The 21,772-nt window shown below is 45.0% G+C and overlaps 1 protein-coding gene across 4 annotated transcripts in view; it reads left to right on the top strand.

The window, feature by feature from the left end:
• Positions 1 to 21,317, top strand: part of ADCY7 (adenylate cyclase 7) — an 87,867-nt gene extending 66,550 nt beyond the window's left edge. For 2 of the 4 annotated variants that reach the window (XM_079988729.1, XM_079988727.1), the window contains 10 exons: positions 853 to 894; positions 8,851 to 8,916; positions 9,464 to 9,636; positions 10,781 to 10,862; positions 11,753 to 11,908; positions 12,376 to 12,522; positions 13,849 to 13,956; positions 14,918 to 15,032; positions 17,444 to 17,568; positions 17,942 to 21,317. In XM_079988729.1, the coding sequence (XP_079844855.1) occupies positions 853 to 894; positions 8,851 to 8,916; positions 9,464 to 9,636; positions 10,781 to 10,862; positions 11,753 to 11,908; positions 12,376 to 12,522; positions 13,849 to 13,956; positions 14,918 to 15,032; positions 17,444 to 17,568; positions 17,942 to 18,079 (1,152 nt within the window). In that variant the 3' untranslated portion in view covers positions 18,080 to 21,317. Of the gene's footprint in view, positions 1 to 852; positions 895 to 8,850; positions 8,917 to 9,463; positions 9,637 to 10,780; positions 10,863 to 11,752; positions 11,909 to 12,375; positions 12,523 to 13,848; positions 13,959 to 14,917; positions 15,033 to 17,443; positions 17,569 to 17,941 lie in introns of those variants that run through there. The other 2 variants (XM_079988728.1, XM_079988730.1) reach the window with 2 other exon arrangements.
• Positions 21,318 to 21,772: the final 455 nt, after the last annotated feature.

The following is a 21,772-nucleotide window of genomic DNA, read 5'->3' as shown; positions in this document are numbered from 1 at the left end:
AGCAGAGCTACCAGCAACCTGCCTATGCATTCTCTTGCACAACAATGTTCTGCTTCTGCAGAATTTTAAACTATGCAGCACATAATTAAACTGTGGAACCACAGAAGGCAGCGATGATCATCACCCTAGAAGGCTTAAAAGAGCCTTAGACAAATTCATGGAGGAAAGGGCTCTCAGCAGCTACTAACCATGATGGCTATTCTCTGCTTCCACGGTTGGAGGCAGTAATGCTCTTGAAAAGCAGTTTCTGGAAACCACAGGAGGGGAGAGTGATCTTGTGCTCCAATCCTGCTTGCTGGTTTCCCACCGGCCTCTGGTTGGCCACTGATCCAGCAAGCTCTTATGTTCTTAACGTTTCAAGTAAGACTAAGGGACTAAGTGATTTCAAGAACTTAATTCATTGCCACAAGCTGTGATAATGACTAGTAGCTTCAACAACTTTAAATATGGATTATACAAAAGGTGGATAGATCTATCAACTGGCATCAGCCAGTTCATTTGTTCACCATAAAGGGTGGGATTGCAGATTGTTTTAGCTAAGACTCTTATCCATCGGGTTGTGTCCTCAGTAGCACTAACTTGTCCCATCAGTGCAAGGATTTACAGTAGTGCAATATAATTCCCCCCTTCCTCTCCCAACGTGCCACCTAAATCTTTCTAGGCATTTTCGCAGTTCTCCAAAGCAAATTTGGGGAAGGATGTGGGGCACACATGGCAGGAAGAGAGCGGGGAGAAGTCCCACGGCACAAGTGGAAATCCTTTCACTGACCGGACGCGTTGGTGATAACTGCCATTGTTTTGTAATAAAGCTATGTATTTGAATTCCTAACTAGCTTCTAATTCTTTAATTAGCACACAGACCAGACTATTGGAAACTGTACTACACCAAACCTGGTGAGTTTTAAAAAACAAGTTTTGTTTGCTATATTAATAACCTTCGGTTTAGTAGCCCAAGATGGGAGATCTATTTCTTATTTAAAATGCAAACTTTTAAAAAATTAATGGTGCTCTAACCATCTAGCTTTTCTATGACGTTTCTCTGTGCAATTCACTGTTACATTTTAATTCTCCTTTCATGTGTACAATTAATAATAATAATAATAATAATAATAATAATTTATTATTTGTACCCTGCCCATCTGGCTGGGTTTCCCCAGCCACTCTGGGTGGCTTCCAACAAAGATGAAAAATACACTAAAATGTCACATATTAAAAACTTCCCTGAACAGGGCTGCCTTCAGATGTCTTCTGAATGTCAGGTAGTTGTTTATCGCTTTGACATCTGATGGGAGGGCGTAACTTGGCCTCTCGCAGTGAGGGAACCGCCAGAAGGCCCTCGGAGTTGGACCTCAGTGTCCGGGCAGAACGATGGGGGAGGAGACGCTCCTTCAGATATACTGGACCGAGGCCATTTAGGGCTTTAAAGGTCAGCACCAACACTTTGAATTGTGCTCGGAAACATACTGGGAGCCAATGTAGGTCTTTCAAGACTGGTGTTATATGGTCTCAGCGTCCGCTCCCAGTAACCAGTCTAGCTGCCGCATTCTGGATTAGTTGTAGTTTCCGGGTCACCTTCAAAGGTTGCCCCACGTAGAGCGCATTGCAGTAGTCCAAGCGGGAGATAACCAGAGCATGCACCACTCTGGCGAGACAGTCTGCAGGCAGATAGGGTCTCAGCCTACGTACCAGATGGAGCTAGTAAACAGCTGCCCTGGATACAGATTTGACCTGTGCCTCCATGGACAGCTGTGAATCCAAAATGACTCCCAGGCTGCGCACCTGGTCCTTCAGGGGCACAGTTACTCCATTCAGGACCAGGGAATCCTCCACACCTGCCCGCCTCCTGTCCCCCCAAAACAGTACTTCTGTCTTGACAGGATTCTGTCGCGAAATTCCTTGCGGCGCTTTCAGCAGAAACGCTAAGAGTCCCAGGTTTTTCCCAGTGCAGTCTTTTAATGTGAGGTATATACAGGTATTTACAAAAGAGACAGTCCATACAGAGTACTTACAAACGAATACTCTCCACCACAGCACCACCACACTACAGCACAACCACCACTGCAACCACACCCACTGTTAAACAGGCTTTTCTTTTTAAAACAGGTGATAGCCAATCACATTAATCACACTCCTGCTGAGTCACTCTGACTCAGCACTTCACAGAGTATTGCATCATCCTGTTGAAGCCTGCAGACTTATTCAGTATCCTGCGAATCCCAACACTCCTCCTTAAGTCAAAGGCTTGAGACCTAATAATTCTCTTAAGTCTCGAAATTTAGGAGCATCCAAACATTTTGTATACAAATCTGCCACATTACATTTCGTGTTACAGTGCTGTACCTTTAACACATTTCTTTCCAAAGCATTTTTCACATTTCCGTATCTAATAGCAATATGTTTACTCTTGCTTTTAAAGTTCTGTTGGTTGGCAAGCTGTTGTGCAGCCATGTTGTCACTTAGCACAGTGATTGGCATTTCAGAAGGTATTCCAAGCTCTTTTGTTAGACAAGCAAACCACTCTATTTGTGACACACATTCGCTTATGGCTGAGTACTCTGCTTCACAAGTACTTGTGGCAACAAATGTTTGTTTCTGGGATTTCCACTGAACCAGGGCATTTCCAATATATATGGCATAGCCAGTGGTAGACTTTCCATTTTCTCTGTCCCCCCAACTGGCATCAGCGTATGCATACACTTGCTGATCATATCCTGTATCCAGCACCAGTTTGTAATCTTTTGTGCCTTTCAGATACCTTAGGATTCTTTTAAGTGCTACCCAATCTCTCTGAGCCGGGTCTGCACTTCTTTGGCTTAACATGTGCACTGCCAATGTTATGTCGGGTCTTGTCCAACAACTTAAATATAACAGAGAACCCAACAGAGAATGAAAGGCTGCTGCATTCTCACATTTTTGCCCTTCTGGTTCATTTCTGTACTGGGTAGTTATGGGAGTGTCAACCTCATTTGCCCTCTCCATTCCATATGTCTTCAGTAACTTTTCAATTTTTTCCTTCTGACTCAGAGAGTAGACGCCCTCTTCATTTCTCTGAACCTCTACTCCTAAGTAATTCTGAATCTCTCCCAAATGCTTCAGTTTGTATTTGTTACCTAGGCTGTTTATAAACCAAGACACTTGCTTTTGTGCAGTTGTTATTAGACAGATATCGTCAACATACAAAAGTAAATAACAAACACTTCCTTGCACCATTGCTGAATATAAACAGGAATCAGCCAGGCTTTGTTTGAATCCCATCTTTTTCAAAGTTGTGTCTATGCATTCATGCCATAGACGTGCACTTTGGTGTAAACCGTATAGTGCCCTTTGCAGTTTTAACACCATGCTGTCTTTTTCCAGCTCATAACCTGGTATTTGCTGTAAATACACCTCGGTGTCAATAGGAGCATTTAAATATGCTGAGGCAACATCAAAATGATTAACTTTTAACTCTCTCAGACTTGCCATTGCTAAAACTGATTTTACTGTTTCAGCCTTTGCTGTTGGGGCAAACACTTCATCATAATGTATCATTTTTCTTTGTGTAAAGCCCCTTGCAACCAACCTGGCTTTCCTCTGACAACTACCATCAGCCAGCTTTTTCACTTTAAAAACCCACTTACAGCTTATGGGCTTTTTACCTTCAGGCAATTCTGTAGGTACAAACACATTGTTGTTTAGCAGAGAGTTATACTCTGCCTGCATTGCCTTTAACCACGCCTCTTTCTCTAGAGTAGGTAACTCTTGCACTTCTTCAAAATTTTCTGGCTCAGTTACACAAACCTGGTTTATGGTGGCTGGGAACCCATAACGGTCTGGAGGTTGACCTTTATTACTTCTTGCAGACCTCCTTGGTTGATTAACCTCACCCCCTGGGCTACCTTCAGGACTGCTTTTGGGGTGGATTGATTCCGGAGATTTACCTCCTCCTGTCCCTGTTGCACTTTCTTCTCTCCCCTGCTCCATGCTAGCAGCTGGAGAAAAATGCTCAACCTTTACCTCCTCCCTTTCAGTTTCTCTGGGAGAGCTGCCAATTCTTAGCTTTGTTTCAACTGCCTTATCAGGTACGCTCGGCAGTAAAACTTTTTCTGGCAGTAGGTTTGCATGTATCTTGGGCCAATTTCTTTGCTCATTAAAGGTGGCTGATCGACTATAACTCAAAAGATTTTTATCATCTTCAAACCTGTAGGCTTTTGTACCACTTTCATACCCAAGAAATAGCAACTGCTGTGCCCTTTTCCCACCTTTTCTTCGGTTCTTTACAGGTATGTCAACCCATGCCTTTGTCCCAAAGATTCTCAAATGTTGCAAACTGGGACTTTTGTTATAGAGAATCTTATAGGGTATGTCATCTAGTACCCTTGACCACAAGCGATTCCCAATATAATTTGCGGTCTTAATACTCTCAGCCCAGTACTTAATTGGAAGATTTGCATCTGCTAACAATGCTTTCATTTGTGTCTGCAAGACACCTCCCCTTCGCTCTGCTACTCCGTTCTCCTGAGGCGTTGCCACATTGGTAAGTCTATGTTTAATCCCTTGGGAACGCAACCAGTTTCTTAGGGAGCTTGCCATAAACTCTCCTCCCCTGTCTGTCTGAATAGAGCACACCTTTTCGCCAAGTTGCCTTTCTACCCTTCTTACCCAGAACTTCAAAGTTTGGGCAACGTCAGACTTTTGCTTCAATGGATAGACCCAGCCAAATCTAGAATAGTCATCCACTAGAATCAAACAGTACTTGTTATGGGAGACACTTGGTGGAAAAGGACCAGTTACATCAGCATGAATCAACTCCAGTGGTTTTTTGGTTTCTCTCTGGCTTGCTCTTGCTACTGGGCAAGCCCTGCTTTTAACCTCCTTGCAGACATTACAGTCTAAGTAATTATCACAACTTTTAATGTTTTTCATTCCCCCACACAACTCCAATGTTTTGTTTAGCACTTTATAGCTAGCATGAGCCAGACGCCTGTGCAGGAGATGAATACACATATCATGGGTTGGGACATTTTGCACATTAGCAACCTTAGACTCACACTGCAGTACATACATATTAGTTCTAAGGTTAGCATTTGCCAACACTGCCCCATTTTGCTTTATCTGGCACTGATCTCCCACAAAGTTTACTTCAAAGCCTGCTTTTGCCAAGTCAGGAATGCTCAGGAGATTGTTTTGCAAACTAGGCACACACAACACATTCCTGAATGTGTGTCCCAGTTGTGGGAACACAACCTCCCCCTCACAAACCACATTAGCTTTCTGGCCCGTAGCAAGACTTACATGTTTTTTGTTTGAGGCCCTAGCATCAGTTAGCAATCCTTTTCTTTTACAAAAGGTTTGAGAAGCTCCACTGTCCAGAACCCACAGCTCTTCATTTTCTTGACCATCTGCAGACACCCAAGCGGTAGACTCTCTCTGCTGCCTCCTGTGCTTCTGCTGTTTTTGTTGTTTTCTCGGGCAGTCCCGCAGCAGATGTCCACTGGACTTGCAGCAAAAACACCTTTTTACTTTGTTGACCACCGGCTGGTCTGCAGCAGCTCCTCCTGGCTGTTTCTCCGGCTCCCGACACCTCTGGTCTTCCCGGCTGTTGTTCCCTCTGGGATGCTCCAACAGCTGGGCTGAGGTCATCTTTCGCTCTGCACGCCTGTCCTCCTCTGCATACAACCGTCCAGTTACGTATTCCAGAGTCAGCTTATCAGTCTCTACAGACTCGAGGGAATTGACCAGCATATCATAGCTGTCATCAAGGGAACTCAGGACTATAAAGACTTTGTCCTCTTCCCCCACAGGCCTCCCTCTTAAGGCTAGCTCCTGGAAACAGCCTGTTAGGAATTTTAGGTGGTTCACCAGGGAGTCCCCTGGTTTCTTCCGACACCGGTACAGTCTCCTGGTCAGTGTTATCAGTGAGCCAGCTGTCTCTTGCACATGGACAGCCTTGAGTGCATTCCACGCCTCACTTGCCGTCACCTTATCAGCTACATAGACTAGCTGGCTGTCGTCCACTCCAAGGATGATCGTAGCCAAAGCTTTCTCATCCTTTTCAAGCTGGGCCTCTGCTAGTGCCAGCTTTTCATCGTCTTCCTCATCCTCCTCAGGGGGCTGCGGTGGAGTTTCCACCACTTTCCACAGGCCCTCACGCTTGAGGAAGTGTTGCATGCGGACCGACCAGATGCTGTAGTTCGTGGCCGTCAGCTTCTCCAGCAGCACGCCACTTCTGGACTGCTCCATCCCTGCAGCTCACCTCCAGCATCCACGGCTAGATAACTGCCACCTGTACTCTTGCGCAGCGGAAGCGTGCTGGGCCCATAACCCTGTCGCGAAATTCCTTGCGGCGCTTTCAGCAGAAACGCTAAGAGTCCCAGGTTTTTCCCAGTGCAGTCTTTTAATGTGAGGTATATACAGGTATTTACAAAAGAGACAGTCCATACAGAGTACTTACAAACGAATACTCTCCACCACAGCACCACCACACTACAGCACAACCACCACTGCAACCACACCCACTGTTAAACAGGCTTTTCTTTTTAAAACAGGTGATAGCCAATCACATTAATCACACTCCTGCTGAGTCACTCTGACTCAGCACTTCACAGAGTATTGCATCATCCTGTTGAAGCCTGCAGACTTATTCAGTATCCTGCGAATCCCAACAGATTCAACCTCAATCTGTTAGCCGCCATCCATCCTCCAACCGCCTCCAGGCACTCACACAGGATCTTCACCGCCTTCACTGGTTCTGATTTAAAAGAGAGGTAGAGCTGGGTATCATCCGCATACTGATGAACACCCAGCCCAAACCTCCTGATGATCTCTCCCAGTGGCTGCATGTAAATGTTGAAAAGCATGGGGGAGAGGACAGAACCCTGAGGCACCCCACAAGTGAGAGCCCAGGGGTCTGAACACTCATCCCCCACCACCACTTTCTGAACACGGCCCAAGAGGAAGGAGCCAAACCACTGTATGACAGTGCCCCCAGCTCCCAGCCCCTCAAGACGGTCCAGAAGGATGTTATGGTCGATGGTATCAAACGCCGCTGAGAGATCCAGCAGAACTAGGAAACAGCTCTCACCTTTGCCCCTAGCCCGCCGGAGATCAACAACCAGTGCGACCAAGGCAGTTTCAGTCCCATGATGAGGCCTGAATCCCGACTGGAAGGGATCCAAATGGTCCGCTTCTTCCAGGCATGCCTGGAGTTGTTCAGCAACCACTCGCTCAATCACCTTGCCCAAGAATGGAAGATTTGAGACTGAGCGATAATTGGCCATCGTGGCCGCATCTAAAGATGTTTTTTTAAGAAGCGGTTTAATAACCGCCTCTTTCAGCGGGTCTGGGAAGGCTCCCTCGTGGAGGGAAGCATTCACCACCCCACAAAGCCCATTGCCCAGTCCTTCCAGGCTAGCTTTTATAAGCCAGGATGGGCCAGGATCCAGGAGACAGGTGGTTGGCTTCACTCGTCCAAGCAGCCTGTCCACATCCTCAGAGGTAACAGATTGGAATTGATCCCACACAACTTGACTAGACAGGACTCTAAAACTCTCCTGCCCTGGCCCTGCTCCCACGGTGGAGTCTACTTCTTCCCGAATCTGAGCGATTTTATCTGCAAAAAACTTTGCAAAATCATTGCAGGAGATCATGTGGCCTGTACTGGGCCCCGATGTCGCAGGTGGTTCCGCTAAATTGTGAACCACCTGAAAAAGTCTCCTGCTGTTTTCTGCAGATGCAATAGAGGCGGCAAAGAAAGTCTTCTTCGCCGTCGCTATCGCCACTTGGTAGGCTCAACGTTGAGCTCTAACCTGTGTCTGGTCAGATTCAGAATGAGTTATCCACCACCGGCGCTCTAGCCGTCTCAACGATTGTTTCATTGCCCTCAGATCCGTGGAAAACCATGGGGCTGTCCGGGCTCCATGCAATCGGAGAGGGTGCTTTGGAGCCAAACAGTCAATAGCCCTGGTTAACTCCACATTCCAGAGGGCCACCAGGGAATCGGCTGAAAGGCCATCAACATGGGATAAAGCATCCCCTACCACTCTCTGGAAACCATTTGGATCCATTAAGTGGCGGGGGCGGACCATCCGAATCAGTCCCACCTCCCTGCAGAGGGAGAAGGGTTTTTTTAAAAAAAAATTACCCTAATGATCTATTCAGCTTCTCAGTCTTGGAATCCTTTGGTTGTATTTTAAATTACTCACGTTCCACGTGCAGAAGCCTTGGCCCCCAAAAAAGTGTGGTTGTGGCAGCGGTCAAAAATAAATGAATGAAATTAACACTTGAGAGAGAGAGAGAGCCCACCTCACAATCAAGGCATGGAGAAGGGCCATTGCTTAGTCAGCGGTTCTCAACCTGTGGGTCCCCAGATGATGTTGGACTACAACTCCCATCATCCCTGAGCTCTGGCCTGGCTAACTAGGGATGATGGGAGTTGTAGTCCAACAACATCTGGGGACCCACAGGTTGAGAAAGGCTGGCTTAGGTGGAAAGAGACTGCTTTGTATGCAGAAGGGCCCAGGTTCAATCCCTGGCTTCTCCAGGTAGGGAGAGACCCCAGCCTGAAACCATGGAGAGCTGTTGCTCATCAGTGTAGGCAATACTGAGCAAGACGGACCAATGGTTTGACTCCGTATAAGGTAGCTTCCCGTGTCCCTATGTTCATCCCTGAGCTGCTCCATTCTGAAATATGCATTATGGTTCAAGTCACAGCAGCTCCATGTTTTCTTTAGCCAACCACCAGATAGTCCTGTCGATTAATCATTTTGCTCTGCATGTTGATGGAGCCTGGCCTGACATAGACAACAAACAATAGTTTCTCTCTCTTTCTCTTTCTCTTTCTCTTTCTCTTTCTCTCCTGCTCTAACAAAGCAGCAGGTGGGCAACAGTTCTTCTGAAAACAGCGACATGCTGAGAATTGAAGCTGAGACCTACTCAGTGAGTAAATTTGAACTTAAAATATGGGTTTATATACACACTGGAGAGAATTGCTCAAAAAAAAAATGCCAACACTTGTGCAAAAGCAGGTTGCTGGTTCTCTCTGCTTGGCTTCTGGCCACAGCAGAAAAGTGAGATTGCCTCACTTTTCCAGTGCCAATATTCCATTGTGCTCCAGCACTATCAAGAAACAACTCAAGTTAGGGCAATGCAGAGAATGGGCTGGCTTGATTTCTAATGGATGTGGCCACTGGGTAGGGGTGGGGTGGGGGATAAAATTTCATGTAAATATGTATGAATTTTCATGAGGACTTTGCAATTTTTTTAAAAAAAAGATATGAAAATGTGGAGAACAGAATTTAAGATTGGAGAAATGAGAAACTGAGAGAAGCCAAAATTGACAAATTTGCCCATACCTAGGACATGACTACATAGGCAATCAGTGTGCCATGATATTTTTTATTTACACACACACACACACACACAGAGAGAGAGAGAGAGAGAGAGAGAGAGAGATTTTTTTAAAGCCGCTCCTCTTCTGTTCCAGTATTATACCTACTGCTGCCTTCTGGGTTTCATCGCCTGCTCTGTGTTCCTTCGAATGAGCTTTGAACTGAAGCTTATCCTTTTGTCAGGAGCCGTCGTTGGGTATTTCATTGTATTTAATAGCAACCTGCTTTTGTGCCCCAGCTGCAGCAACGTCAGTGACTCCACCACAAGGTATGGTATCTTGCTTCTCAGTGGTAACAACACTCTGTAAGCTGATGGTGAGCTTAGTGGAATTGCAAACTGCTGCTCCAGGAAGTGATCTCATAGATTACAGTTTCTTAAGAAGCTGGGAACAGACCCAAAGTATGCTGCAGCATAGTGACATTAGCTGCATTAGGAAACCTTTTCCACCAGTGAAAAAGTTGACTTCTTGGGTATTGTGTGGATAATGATTACGCTAATGTTGCAGTGCATTTGCTGTCACTGCAACATGTCGCACAAGACCTTCCTCCTACCTGAAGCATTTTCAGATGTTTAAACCACTCTGCCATTTTCATGCAAACACAGGAAATTGCCTTCTGCCAAGTCAGACTAGAGAAGACCCTAAATGGCCTGCTTACTTATCATTGTGTTCATTGGTGATGAACTTGGGAGGTCACCTCGTTGCTTTTCTCTCTTGGCCCACCTGCACCATACAGTTAAAGTGCTACGATACGACTTTAAATAGCCATGGCTTCCTGCAAGGAATCCTGGGTGCTTAGAGCATTAGGAGACCCCTATTCCCTCTCACAGAGCTATAATTTACAGAGTGGTTTAACAACCAATTCCTCTTTACAGGGAGCTCTGGGAATTATAGTGCTATGAGGGTAAAGGGGGATCCATATTTTATGTTTACAAACTTATTCTCTCTCCGACACCCGTTCAAGATGGTGCATAATGTGGAATTTGCCCAATCAAATCTCAAACTGGAAAAAAGCCCCATCAAATATTTTTTGTTTCATGAGCTGGAAATGCTGCAAGCTTGTCTTCCATTTTGACCTCTTGCCCTTGAGAGTAATATTTATCTGTGTATCAAACTCAGAAGCGGATGGCAGTGGTGTTTACTTAACCCTACAAACCCAGGGGTGTTCTCCCCCTTGCAGGAGACAATATTTGACAGTAATTTAATTTCTTTTCTACTGTGGATGGGTGTCTTTGTGTCTTGTGAATGGTTCCAACTTGCAATCTGGGAAACTCTTGTTTGTAGTCCTCTGTATCGCTTGAAACTTTGAACATTTTAGAGATGCATTTCCAAAAATTTAAGCACGGGTGTTTCACACATAGTTCCAAATGCTTTTAAAATGAATGTTTTTGTTTTGTTTGCTTTTTGTTTTAGGTTTTTTATGAAAAAACCAAGAATAATGACAAATTTATACCTGGCTCTGTTTTACATAACTTTGGTTCTACTGTCAAAACAGGTAGGCAACTCAGTCCTCATAGGTGTGCGATTTGCCCAGAGCTTTCTGTCTTCAGTTTATTTGTGATGTGACATTCCGAAACTTTTTTTCTTCTTACTGTGATATGTGGGAAGATTGATTAAATAAATAAGAATAAGATTGAATAAATAAATAATTTTCATGTGGTAGAATGGATGGTACCATTTTAGTCTGCAGCTGGGGGGAGTTTGTGTTGTTTTTTTTAAAAAAAATACTCCACTATGGGTATCCCTGCAGAATTATTTTGTGGTGTTTTCCAGATCTGCTGCATTTTGTAACAAATCAGACACTATAGGATTTGTTCTGAAGTGCACACAGTCTCTCTATGCTTGTGAGTTGTGTTTCCTCAGTTTGGCAGTTGGTTTTGAACAGTGGAAAGTCCCACTTGCACAGAGATCAAATCTGTGAGGCTATTACTAGTGATGATGATGTCTTAATGACAGCTGAGGCAGGTCTGGGAAACACAGCGCAATGATTTGGGATAAATAATTAGGTACGATTTAAAATAGAAATGTGGCTTGTGGGAGCATGTTAGACAATTAAAGAATGCTGCACGTGTACAGGAGTATGGGCATTTGTTTGTTTGTGGCTTAGTACACTTGGCTTGCATGGGAAAGAAAATGTGTGGGGTGCAATTTGGGGCGTCATGGGTTAAATACTTGGCTTATTGGTCAAGTCTCTCATTTTAAAAGATTTCAAGCTTTTGAAGGAGGAACAGTTGATTTCATGGACATTTAAAATGTCATGGAGCCCCTGAACCCACAAGGCATTAAACAAGTTTGCTGCAAATACACAAAGCTGTTTCTAGTATTTTCAGCTTGCTGATAGTAAGGCTGGGTTTCATAATTCCTTGGTTTATTTGTTTTTTGCAGATAGACTATTACTGTCGTCTGGACTGCCTACAAAAGAATAAATTTAAACAGGAACACGAGTCGTTTGAAACCATGGAAAACGTAAACCGGCTGCTGCTGGAGAATGTGCTCCCAGCTCACGTTGCTGCTCATTTTATTGGGGACAAATTAAACGAGGTATAGAACAATAAGATTCACATTGCTCCATTGTGCTTTCATTCACTCCTCTGCTAATCTTTAAGAGATCGCTTGTTGAAAACAGCACGAGAACAAAGCAGTAGAAGCCCCATGGTCTAAAAAGCAAAATAAATCTTAGGTCTCATTCACAATATACACCTGTAGTGCTCAACCACTTTAAAGTCATGGCTGACCCCAAAGACTTCTGGGAGCTGTCGTTCATTAAGAGTGTCGTTAAGAGCGACAAATTTCCATCGCAAAGCTACAATTCTCAAAATTCCCTGGGAAGAAGGAGTGGTTGCTAAACCACTCTAGAAATTGTAGATCTGAGATTTCTGACACCTAGCGTACACTTACTTCTTTGAATTTACATGTGCTTAGACAGTGTTGCTTTAGTTGTATGGGGAGATGGAAGCGACTGGTAGCAAACAATGATATTGTTGAAACTGTTGTTGCATTTCCTGCAGGATTGGTACCATCAATCCTATGACTGTGTCTGTGTCATGTTTGCCTCAGTACCCGACTTCAAGGTGTTCTACACAGAATGTGATGTCAACAAGGAAGGGCTGGAGTGCCTTCGACTCCTCAATGAAATAATTGCCGATTTTGACGAGGTACCTCTTGCAGTTTGTGTGTTGGGATTGGTTCTCTCCGCCCTCCCGTAAATAGCCAGAAATGAGTATTCTCCTCCCCTCAAGACTTCAGTGTAGTGAAGAGAGATCTTCTCCACAGAGGAGAGAATTGGCTTCTTGAGTCATGTTAGGAAGGTCCTTGGCAGCACTTAAAAAATGTGACTGGTTGGATATGCAGCAGAGAGGTGTATCATAATTCAGTGGGAGAACACATGCTTTGAATGCAAAAGGTTCCCGGTTCAATCCCTGGCATCTCCAGGTACGGATGGGAATCCCTTCTGAAACCCTGGAGAGCCACTGCCAGTCAGTGTGGACAAATATTGAGCAAAAGGACCCAAAAGGCCTTGGTAGGAAACAAAAGGTCTTGGTAGGAAACAGCTTCCTATGTTTTAGGGATGGGGAAAACTGTGGTCCTCCCATCTCCCATCAGCTCCAGCCACCATGTTCAGTGGACAGAGAGGATGGGATTTGTGGTCCAGCAGCAACTGTAGAAGGCCACAAGTTCCTGACCCTTGAGTAAGAAGGATCTACAGGGTACCTCTGCCTTGCAACCTTGGAGAGTCATTGCCAGTCAGAGAACACAACACTGGGCTTAATGGAGCCTGAGAGTTCTTACATACTGAGAGCCCTGCTGGATCAGACCATCAGTCCAACTAGCCCCGCATTCCCTTCCCCACAGGGGCCAATCAGGGAAGCTCACATTCAGGACAGGAGGACAGTAGCCCTCCCTCGCTCTTGTTCCCCAACAAGAGGCATACTGGTTCTGATCCTGGATCTGATACTTCATAGTCATCCTGACTAGCAGCTATTGAGAGCCTTGTTTTCCTTCCAATTGACCTGGGTATGAGGCAGCTTCCTATGTTCCAGGGGGTTGGGTGGAGTGTGTCATATGAAGAAAAGTATCCTTGAACCAGAGAACCATGGTTTGATTTGCATGCTTGAGCAGGATGATGCACCTACTTCTACAATCATATCTTGAAAGGGTTGCCATCAAGGGTCAAAACACGATGAAAGGGGTGTGGGTGGGTGTCTTCATGCAGGCATATTAATCAACCTATTGGGGAAGTCGGAAACACACAACCAAATCTTAAAACCCACACATCCTTCCCATGTATTTTGTACTTGGTGATCGGTATGAAGTAAAAAAAAAATGTAGCAGGAAAACCAGCCCTATCTTGAGCAGTATAGCCTCTTCCCCTTTTCTAGCTTATTCCACTGGAAACTCTGGCCTGTGAGAAGACTGTAACAGGACAAAGAATCATCCAGATTCCTGGATTTTAATCGTTTTCTCATTTTTTCCCCAAACAGCTGTTGCTGAAACCTAAATTCAGTGGTGTTGAAAAAATCAAAACTATTGGGAGTACATACATGGCAGCATCAGGACTCTGTGTTACCCCAGGCCAAGAGAATAATGTGGTAAGTCACCTGCTGAAATACAAGCCACTTTGATTGTGTGTGTGTGTGTGTGTGTGTGTGTGTGTGAGAGAGAGAGAGAGAGAGAGAGAGAGAGAGAGATGCAGGGTTCTAAGCCCCACTCAACCATGAAGCTTCCTGGGTGACCTTGAGCCAGTCACTGCCTCCCAGCTTGGCCTACCTCACAGGGCTGTTGTGGGGATTAAAGAAGGAGGGAGAGAACCATGTGAACCTTGAACCACGTGAACCTTGAATTCCTTGGAGAAAAAGGTGGGATATAAATGCAATAAAGAAAATGAAATAAATAAATAAATGTGAGTTTTGCTACCAGTTACTTTAAGCAGAAAAGGGACGCAGGTGGCGCTGTGGTCTAAACCACAGAGCCTAGGGCTTGCTGATCAGAAGGTCAGTGGTTCGAATCCCCGTGATGGGGTGAGCTCCCGTTGCTCGGTCCCTGCTCCTGCCAACTTAGCAGTTTGATAGCACAAAGTGCAATTAGATAAATAGGTACCGCTCTGGCGGGAAGGTAAACAGCGTTTCCGTGCGCTGCTCTGGTTCACCAGAAGGGGCTTAGTCTTGCTGGTCACATGACCTGGAAGCTGTACGCCAGCTCTCTCGGCCAGTAAAACGAGATGAGAGTCGCAGCCCCAGAGTCATCCGTGACTGGACCTGATGGTCAGGGTCCCTTTACCTTACTTTAGGCAGAGAGAGGAATGTAGGTGTCCACTGACTTTACCTGCAGTTCTAGGATATGCCTATAATATATCTGCACTCCATTAGTGGAGGGGTAGCTACCTCTGGCCATCAAGATGTCATTGGATTAAAAAACCCATTCTGGCTGGGGCTGATGGGAGTTGTGAGTGCCGAAACAACCTGGAGGGCCACAGGTTCCCTACCCCTGCACTAATAACATAAAGCAAAGATCCTCTTAACACTCTCCCCCCTCCCCCAAAATATTGCTTAGGACCAGGAAAGACAGCATGCTCAAATTGGCATCATGGTGGAATTTGCGATGGCTTTGATGACTAAGCTGGATGGCATCAACAGGCACTCATTCAACAATTTCCGTCTCAGAGTTGGTAAGTTCAATCCACTGCCCCCACCAAAAAGCGGTGGGGCAGGCTGAATAATAATAATAATAATAATAATAATAATAATAATAATAATTTATTATTATTATTTATACCCCGCCCATCTGGCTGGGCCTCCCCAGCCACTCTGGGCGGCTTCCATAAAAACCAAAAATACAGTAAAATATCACACGTTAAAAACTTCCCTGAACAGGGCTGCCTTAAGATGTCTTCTGAATGTCAGGTAGTTGTTTATCGCTTTGACATCTGCTGGAAGGGCGTTCCACAGGGCGGGGGCCACTACCGAGAAGGCCCTCTGCCTGGTTCCCTGTAGCTTTGCTTCTCGCAATGAGGGAACCGCCAGAAGGCCCCCGGCGCTGGACCTCAGCGTCCGGGCAGAATGATGGGGGTGGAGACGCTCCTTCAGGTATACTGGACCGAGGCCATTTAGGGCTTTAAAGGTCAGCACCAACACTTTGAATTGTGCTCGGAAACATACTGGGAGCCAATGTAGGTCTTTCAAGACCGGTGTTATATGGTCTCGGCGGCCGCTCCCAGTCACCAGTCTAGCTGCCGCATTCTGGATTAGTTGTAGTTTCCGAGTCACCTTCAAAGGTAGCCCCACGTAGAGCGCATTGCAGTAGTCCAAGCGGGAGATAACCAGAGCATGCACCACTCTGGCGAGACAGTCTGCAGGCAGATAGGGTCTCAGCCTACGTACCAGATGGAGCTGGTAAACAGCTGCCCTGGACACAGATTTGACCTGTGCTTCCATGGACAGCTGTGAGTCCAAAATGACTCCCAGGCTGCGCACCTGGTCCTTCAGGGGCACAGTTACCCCATTCAGGACCAGGGAATCCTCCACACCTGCCCGCCTCCTCTCCCCCCAAAACAGTACTTCTGTCTTGTCAGGATTCAACCTCAATCTGTTAGCCGCCATCCATCCTCCAACCGCCTCCAGACACTCACACAGGACCTTCACCGCCCTCACTGGTTCTGATTTAAAAGAGAGGTAGAGCTGGGTATCATCCGCATACTGATGAACACCCAGCCCAAACCTCCTGATGATCTCTCCCAGCGGCTGCATGTAAATGTTGAAAAGCATAGGGGAGAGGACAGAACCCTGAGGCACCCCACAAGTAAGAGCCCAGGGGTCTGAACACTCATCCCCCACCACCACTTTCTGAACACGGCCCAGGAGGAAGGAGCGGAACCACTGTATGACAGTGCCCCCAGCTCCCAGCCCCTCAAGACGGTCCAGAAGGATGTTATGGTCGATGGTATCAAACGCCGCTGAGAGATCCAGCAGAACTAGGAAACAGCTCTCACCTTTGTCCCTAGCCCGCCGAAGATCATCAACCAGTGCGACCAAGGCAGTTTCAGTCCCATGATGAGGCCTGAATCCCGACTGGAAGGGATCCAAATTATCTTGGGGACACCACTGTATTTCTTCCATATTCAGTGATTTTTTAAATCACTACATCTTAGAAGAACATCTAATCCAGCATTCTGTTCTGATAGCAGCAAACCAAATATCTGTGGGAAGCCCACAAGAAAGATCTGAGCACAAGGGTGCTCACCTTTCCGTTGTTTTCCAGCAAGTGGTATTTAGGAACATTACTACCTCCAGAGCTAGCGTGATTTACAGTATTGCTTAAGAACCACAACCAAAGAACATAAAAAGAGAATTGCTGGATCAGACCCAAGGGTCCATCTGGTCCAGAATCCTGTTTAATAATAATAATTAATAATAATAATAATAATTTATTATTTATACCCCGCCCATCTGGCTGGGCTTCCCCAGCCACTCTAGTTGATCAAATGCTTGTAGGAGGCCCGCAAGCAGAGTACAGAAACACAAGGCGCTGTGTTGTTCTCACTCAGACCACTGGTCCACCTAGCTGGTCCACCTAGCCTCAACTGACCAGCTGGGTTTCAGGCAGGAGTCTCTTCCAGCTGGGAGTGGTTGGACTCCAGTTTCTTACAGCCCCAACCAGCATGACCATTGCTCTTGAGTATTCACTACTGACTGGCTCTCCATGGTTTCAGACAAGAGTCTTTCCCAATTTTACCTGGAGATTCCAGGGACTGAACCTGGGACCTCCTCCACTGTCCGGTTAGCTAATGGAACCCAGATAGTGTTGCCATGACCAGTTATTGATCATCTTACAATAACATAGAGGTGGACATCTTCACGGGGTAGTAGCAGCGTTCCCTGCTGAGATACAAGAAGCCCCATCAGTGTTGGCATCCCACTGGATTCTGAAGACATGCCTTTGTTTAGGCACACATTCCATTGAATAGAACTTGTGATTTTATTTTCCCGTGCTGGCATACAGCACCTTCCTCTTCTTGTGGCAAGAAGCCACAGGAGCAGAAAGCAAAATTTCATCTTAACCTTCCCTTTCCTGTTCTTGCAGGCATAAACCATGGCCCTGTAGTAGCTGGTGTGATTGGTGCTCGCAAACCGCAGTATGACATCTGGGGAAACACAGTCAACGTTGCCAGTAGAATGGAGAGTACAGGAGAACTTGGGAAAATCCAGGTAAAAAAAAAAAGTGGGCAGAGGGGTGAAGGAAACCTGTACAATGTTTAGAACATAAGAAGAGTCCCTCTCCAAACCCATAACTAAGGAGGTCATTGTGACTGTTTCTATTGCCTTTTAATCTCATCTCACCTACCCTGCCTGCTTCTTGAGTCCCTTCTCCCCAGGAGCAGCCCAGATCTTTCACTGTCCAGCAAGAAAGCGGTTGGGGGAAAGCTGTATAGTTTATTCCTGTTGTGGAGGTTTCCTTGTTCCTCTTTCTGATGTTCTGTGGTTTTGTTTATTTTGCATGCTCAGGAGTAGTAGCTGGGCCTGAAAGGGATGAAATGCTCACTTTGAATTGTGAATGGACTCATGTGTTTTCTGTGCACAGGTTACAGAAGAGACTTGCAAAATACTGGAGAACCTGGGATATGCCTGCGAGTGCCGAGGACTTATTAACGTCAAGGGGAAAGGAGAACTGGTGACTTACTTTGTGTGCACGGATACAGCCAAATCCCAAGCGCTTTGATTTGAGCAAGAAACTGCTGAGAAGTTCGGTCAAAATTTGTGTCTTGCTGGGCTTGGTTGTTTTTAAAATAACTTCCCTTCCGGAAAGCCTGGAAACTCCGCCTCCTTATGGAAAGGAGCTTATGACAAAAACGAGTGCGGACTAGAAGTGTTAGTACTTGTATCTCAAGAGGAAAGGATTGTGGAAAAGCTCTTTACAGCTGTGCCTATCAAAAGAGTTTGCAGGTGTCCATGTTGCAGATTATTCTCTCTTTTCCCTGCCATGCAGCCACAGGACAGAGCTCCACTTCTGCACCTTTTTCATGGATTCGCAGTTGGACGAATTGGCTCGTTAAAACATTCCACTGCCTCATCCTTTCAGACCTGGTTTAACAGTATTGCACTTGTCCATGGACACAGCACCGCCTTGAGTTTGCAGCAGTCTTATTACATAAGGCAATGGGACCGAAGACTCCTCTGCCTGTGAACTTTTTAACTGGAGATGTCAGGGGTTGACTCTGGGACCAACTGTACACAAAGCTTGTGCTCTTATCATTTGGTTGTGCTTCCCCCACCCCCCACCCCCACCTGACTTTGAGCTGCAGCTCTGCTCTAGAACTGGATTTCAGTACCAGGAACTGTTGCACTGCCAGTATTCTTCTCTACAACCACAACTCGGTCCTTATAAACATTTCTGTGGTAGTAGTCCTGTTCTGCTGCTAAACCATACCCGGATATATCATACACACGTTTTGCTTATGCCTCTGCTATTCTCTACTGGAGCAGAAGACAAGTGATGTGAGGAACTTGCTTATGTTTTGCTCACATGGCTTATTTTTTCTGGATTCTATTACCTGGGTCTGGAAACATTCTTGGCCTTGGTTCTTGAATGTGCTTTCCACTCTGGGTGGAAACGTGTGGGAGGCTTCTCCTCGTACACCTTTTGCTTGTACTGTAATGTTTTTTGCACTTCATCAGGTGCTTTTTATTTCAGCAGCTATTAGTGCCCTACAGCAACATGCTTAACATCAGCAGTGTGAGTGTGTGTGTGTGTGTGTGTGTGTGTGTGTGTGTGTAAAAATCCAGATTCTTGCACTTGGTAACCCTGCTCATATAATTGTGAGTAGCTTCAAATAGTTTTCACTGCTGGCATGGCAGTGCTGTATGGCAGGCAGAATTGGGTGATACACACTTTAAAATACGGCACAGAGAAACTTCCAGTGTCTTCCTTAATTCGTCTGATATAAAGAAGTATAGTTTCTGGGGATACAGATCTCTCTTTCTTGTGGGTGTAACAAACCATGGGGCAGCCCATTGGCAGCTACAGTGCAAATTTTGTACAGTTAGTGAACCCCTCCCTCCCTCCCAAACCATTGTATTGCTAGATTTCATCATTGGCAAGAGGTTGCCACCTGTTTTCACATTTTTATGATAAAAATGAACAGAGAGGGCACAACCAAATACAATGTCCACCCTGAGCCAGACTTGAACTTCGTATGTCTACCACCTTTTGCTATGTTATTGGGTTTTGCTCCAGTCCCATTAGACAATTTGAGGGGGGGACCTATTTATTAATTATTATTCTTTCTCCTGTTGTCTGTAGTATTCAATAGGCTTTATTTCTTTCTAGATTCAGTGACATTTAGCACGAACTAAGTCAGTATGAGGCAACTCCAAAATTGACCACCTGAATACCAACCTATATAACTAACTAGGTGAAGGAGAAATACTATGGGTTTCAAAACTCATTTTGGAAACACCTCACAGCAGTGTTTTGTTACCAGCCACCATGCAAGATCTGTGTGAGGCATGCTAATTGGGAGTAGGGAAAGCACAGAAAGCTGGCTTCTGAACAAAATAATTTTTCAGGTAGAACTCATTTAGTCTGCTTAAATGATATGGGATTGGATCCAAAGATGCAGAAGGTACAGGTTTCAGTAGAGCCTTGTACAAGAAGAAACTAAATTGCAAAAGATGGAGATCTGCTTTTCCAGCTTGTTGCAGGAGCCTAAGAACAGCTCTAGAATCTACCTGTTTTATTAATGGGTAAACTCCTGAGTTGTTTGCAAATCAGGGCCATCAGCTTATGCTCAATATTTTTTGGGATCCAATCCACTGTACCTGCCATTAGCTGTATTCACAGGGGCTAACCTTGAAACTTTTTTATCTTATGAAAATTACTTCTGTCTGACAGGCTTTTCACAGGAGAACCAGAAACAAACCACTAAGTCTTACAGGCAAGGGGAAAAGGTGTAAATTGTTTACAATGTGAAAAGAAGAGAGAGTTGTTTATGTGCCCCATGTGGGGGGGGGGGAATGCTTAGCAGCGCAGTGCTATGCATGTGTACTCAGAAGTAAGTCATACTGGGGCAGTGGGTTTACTCTCAGGTAAGTGCACATAGGATTGCAGTCTGACTTTATGTGGAGCACAACTGAACTGTGTTGACTAGTACCTGGGCATATCCTAGGAAAGCAAAATGAATGGCTTTGCATTGAAGGGTTCTATAAATTTAAATGTGAATACCATGAAACATTTTGAAATTGTATGTTTTTCCCTGTGACTGAGATTCTGTAGAATGCCTTTGGCTCTGCTCCAATTTGCAAGTCACTCTCTGGAGTAACTTAACTGAAATCCAACTGAAGTTTATGGAAATCATTCCAAGACTTGAGGATTGTCACTCTAGTGTTTTTTAAAAAGTTTTCAGAGTAGAATGTGACTGTGCAAAGATTTCTGGCATTCTTTGCCCTGGATGCAGCCCTGTTGTGTTCATTATAATTACTGTGTAATTAACTTATGCGGAGGTTGAAGTGCCTATGTTTCATGACAGGAACAAAACTCTTCTAGTCAAGTCCTACTGTGGCTTTTAGGACTTTTGGAAAGTCTTAGCTGTCTAGAGTAGGTCACACTGGAAAGTAGCAAGATAGGGTAGTCCTAGGTAGGATAAAAAGGAAACTTACACGATTGTATTTTGTTATAGCAGCAAGTTAATGTGAAATATGATAACACTGCTTTCAGTTCTTACTTTATTGTGCATTTGTTAGAATGCTTTAGTTCAAAGGATCCACCTTTAATCTTTGCAACTATTTGTCATCAGTTATCAAATGTCATATGCCAACAGCAGAAACTCAAGTGTGAAATGCAAGTATTAATGTTTAATTGTTTCTGTTCACATTCTACTGCAAGTCAAGGTAACTTGTCTACCTTCTGTTTTAATTCTAAATTTCCCAGATTAAAAATTTAGGATGCGTTTGTTGCCTAATTGCTCTTCTTTTGTATCGTTTCAAATTCTTTAAGAAATGTGTTTCATAAAAGTAAATATTTCATTCTTGCTTTGTGTGATCACTTTCCCCAGGCTGTTATAATGAAAGAGCAACGTTACATGAAGCACCTCTTGCCCTCCATTTGACTGTCAACAAAGGAAAGACATTGTGCTGCCTGAGGGGGGGGAAAACAAACCCCAAAGCAGGCCTCTTTGCTAGTTTCTTTTCTTATGTTGCCAGTTTGCTTTTGGAGTATGTTGAAGGGAAAGCAGTCAGCTGTTCAAGTCTAAGGCTGCTGCCCTGTGTACATCTCTAGATGGATTCTGCTGAATGTGAGTAAACTCAATAAGGCATTGTTATGTCTGATGTGATGTGAAAACTTGTCTAGGGGTGACTCAATTTAAATTGAACATTGTTGCCCACAGCAGCCATTTCCAGTGGCCATGATAAGCTT

This window comes from Podarcis cretensis (genome assembly GCF_951804945.1).
Source record: "Podarcis cretensis genome assembly, chromosome: 8".
NCBI lineage: Eukaryota > Metazoa > Chordata > Lepidosauria > Squamata > Lacertidae > Podarcis > Podarcis cretensis.
Note: the sequence above shows the minus strand (reverse complement) of the source record. Positions and strands in the feature narration are given on the sequence as shown.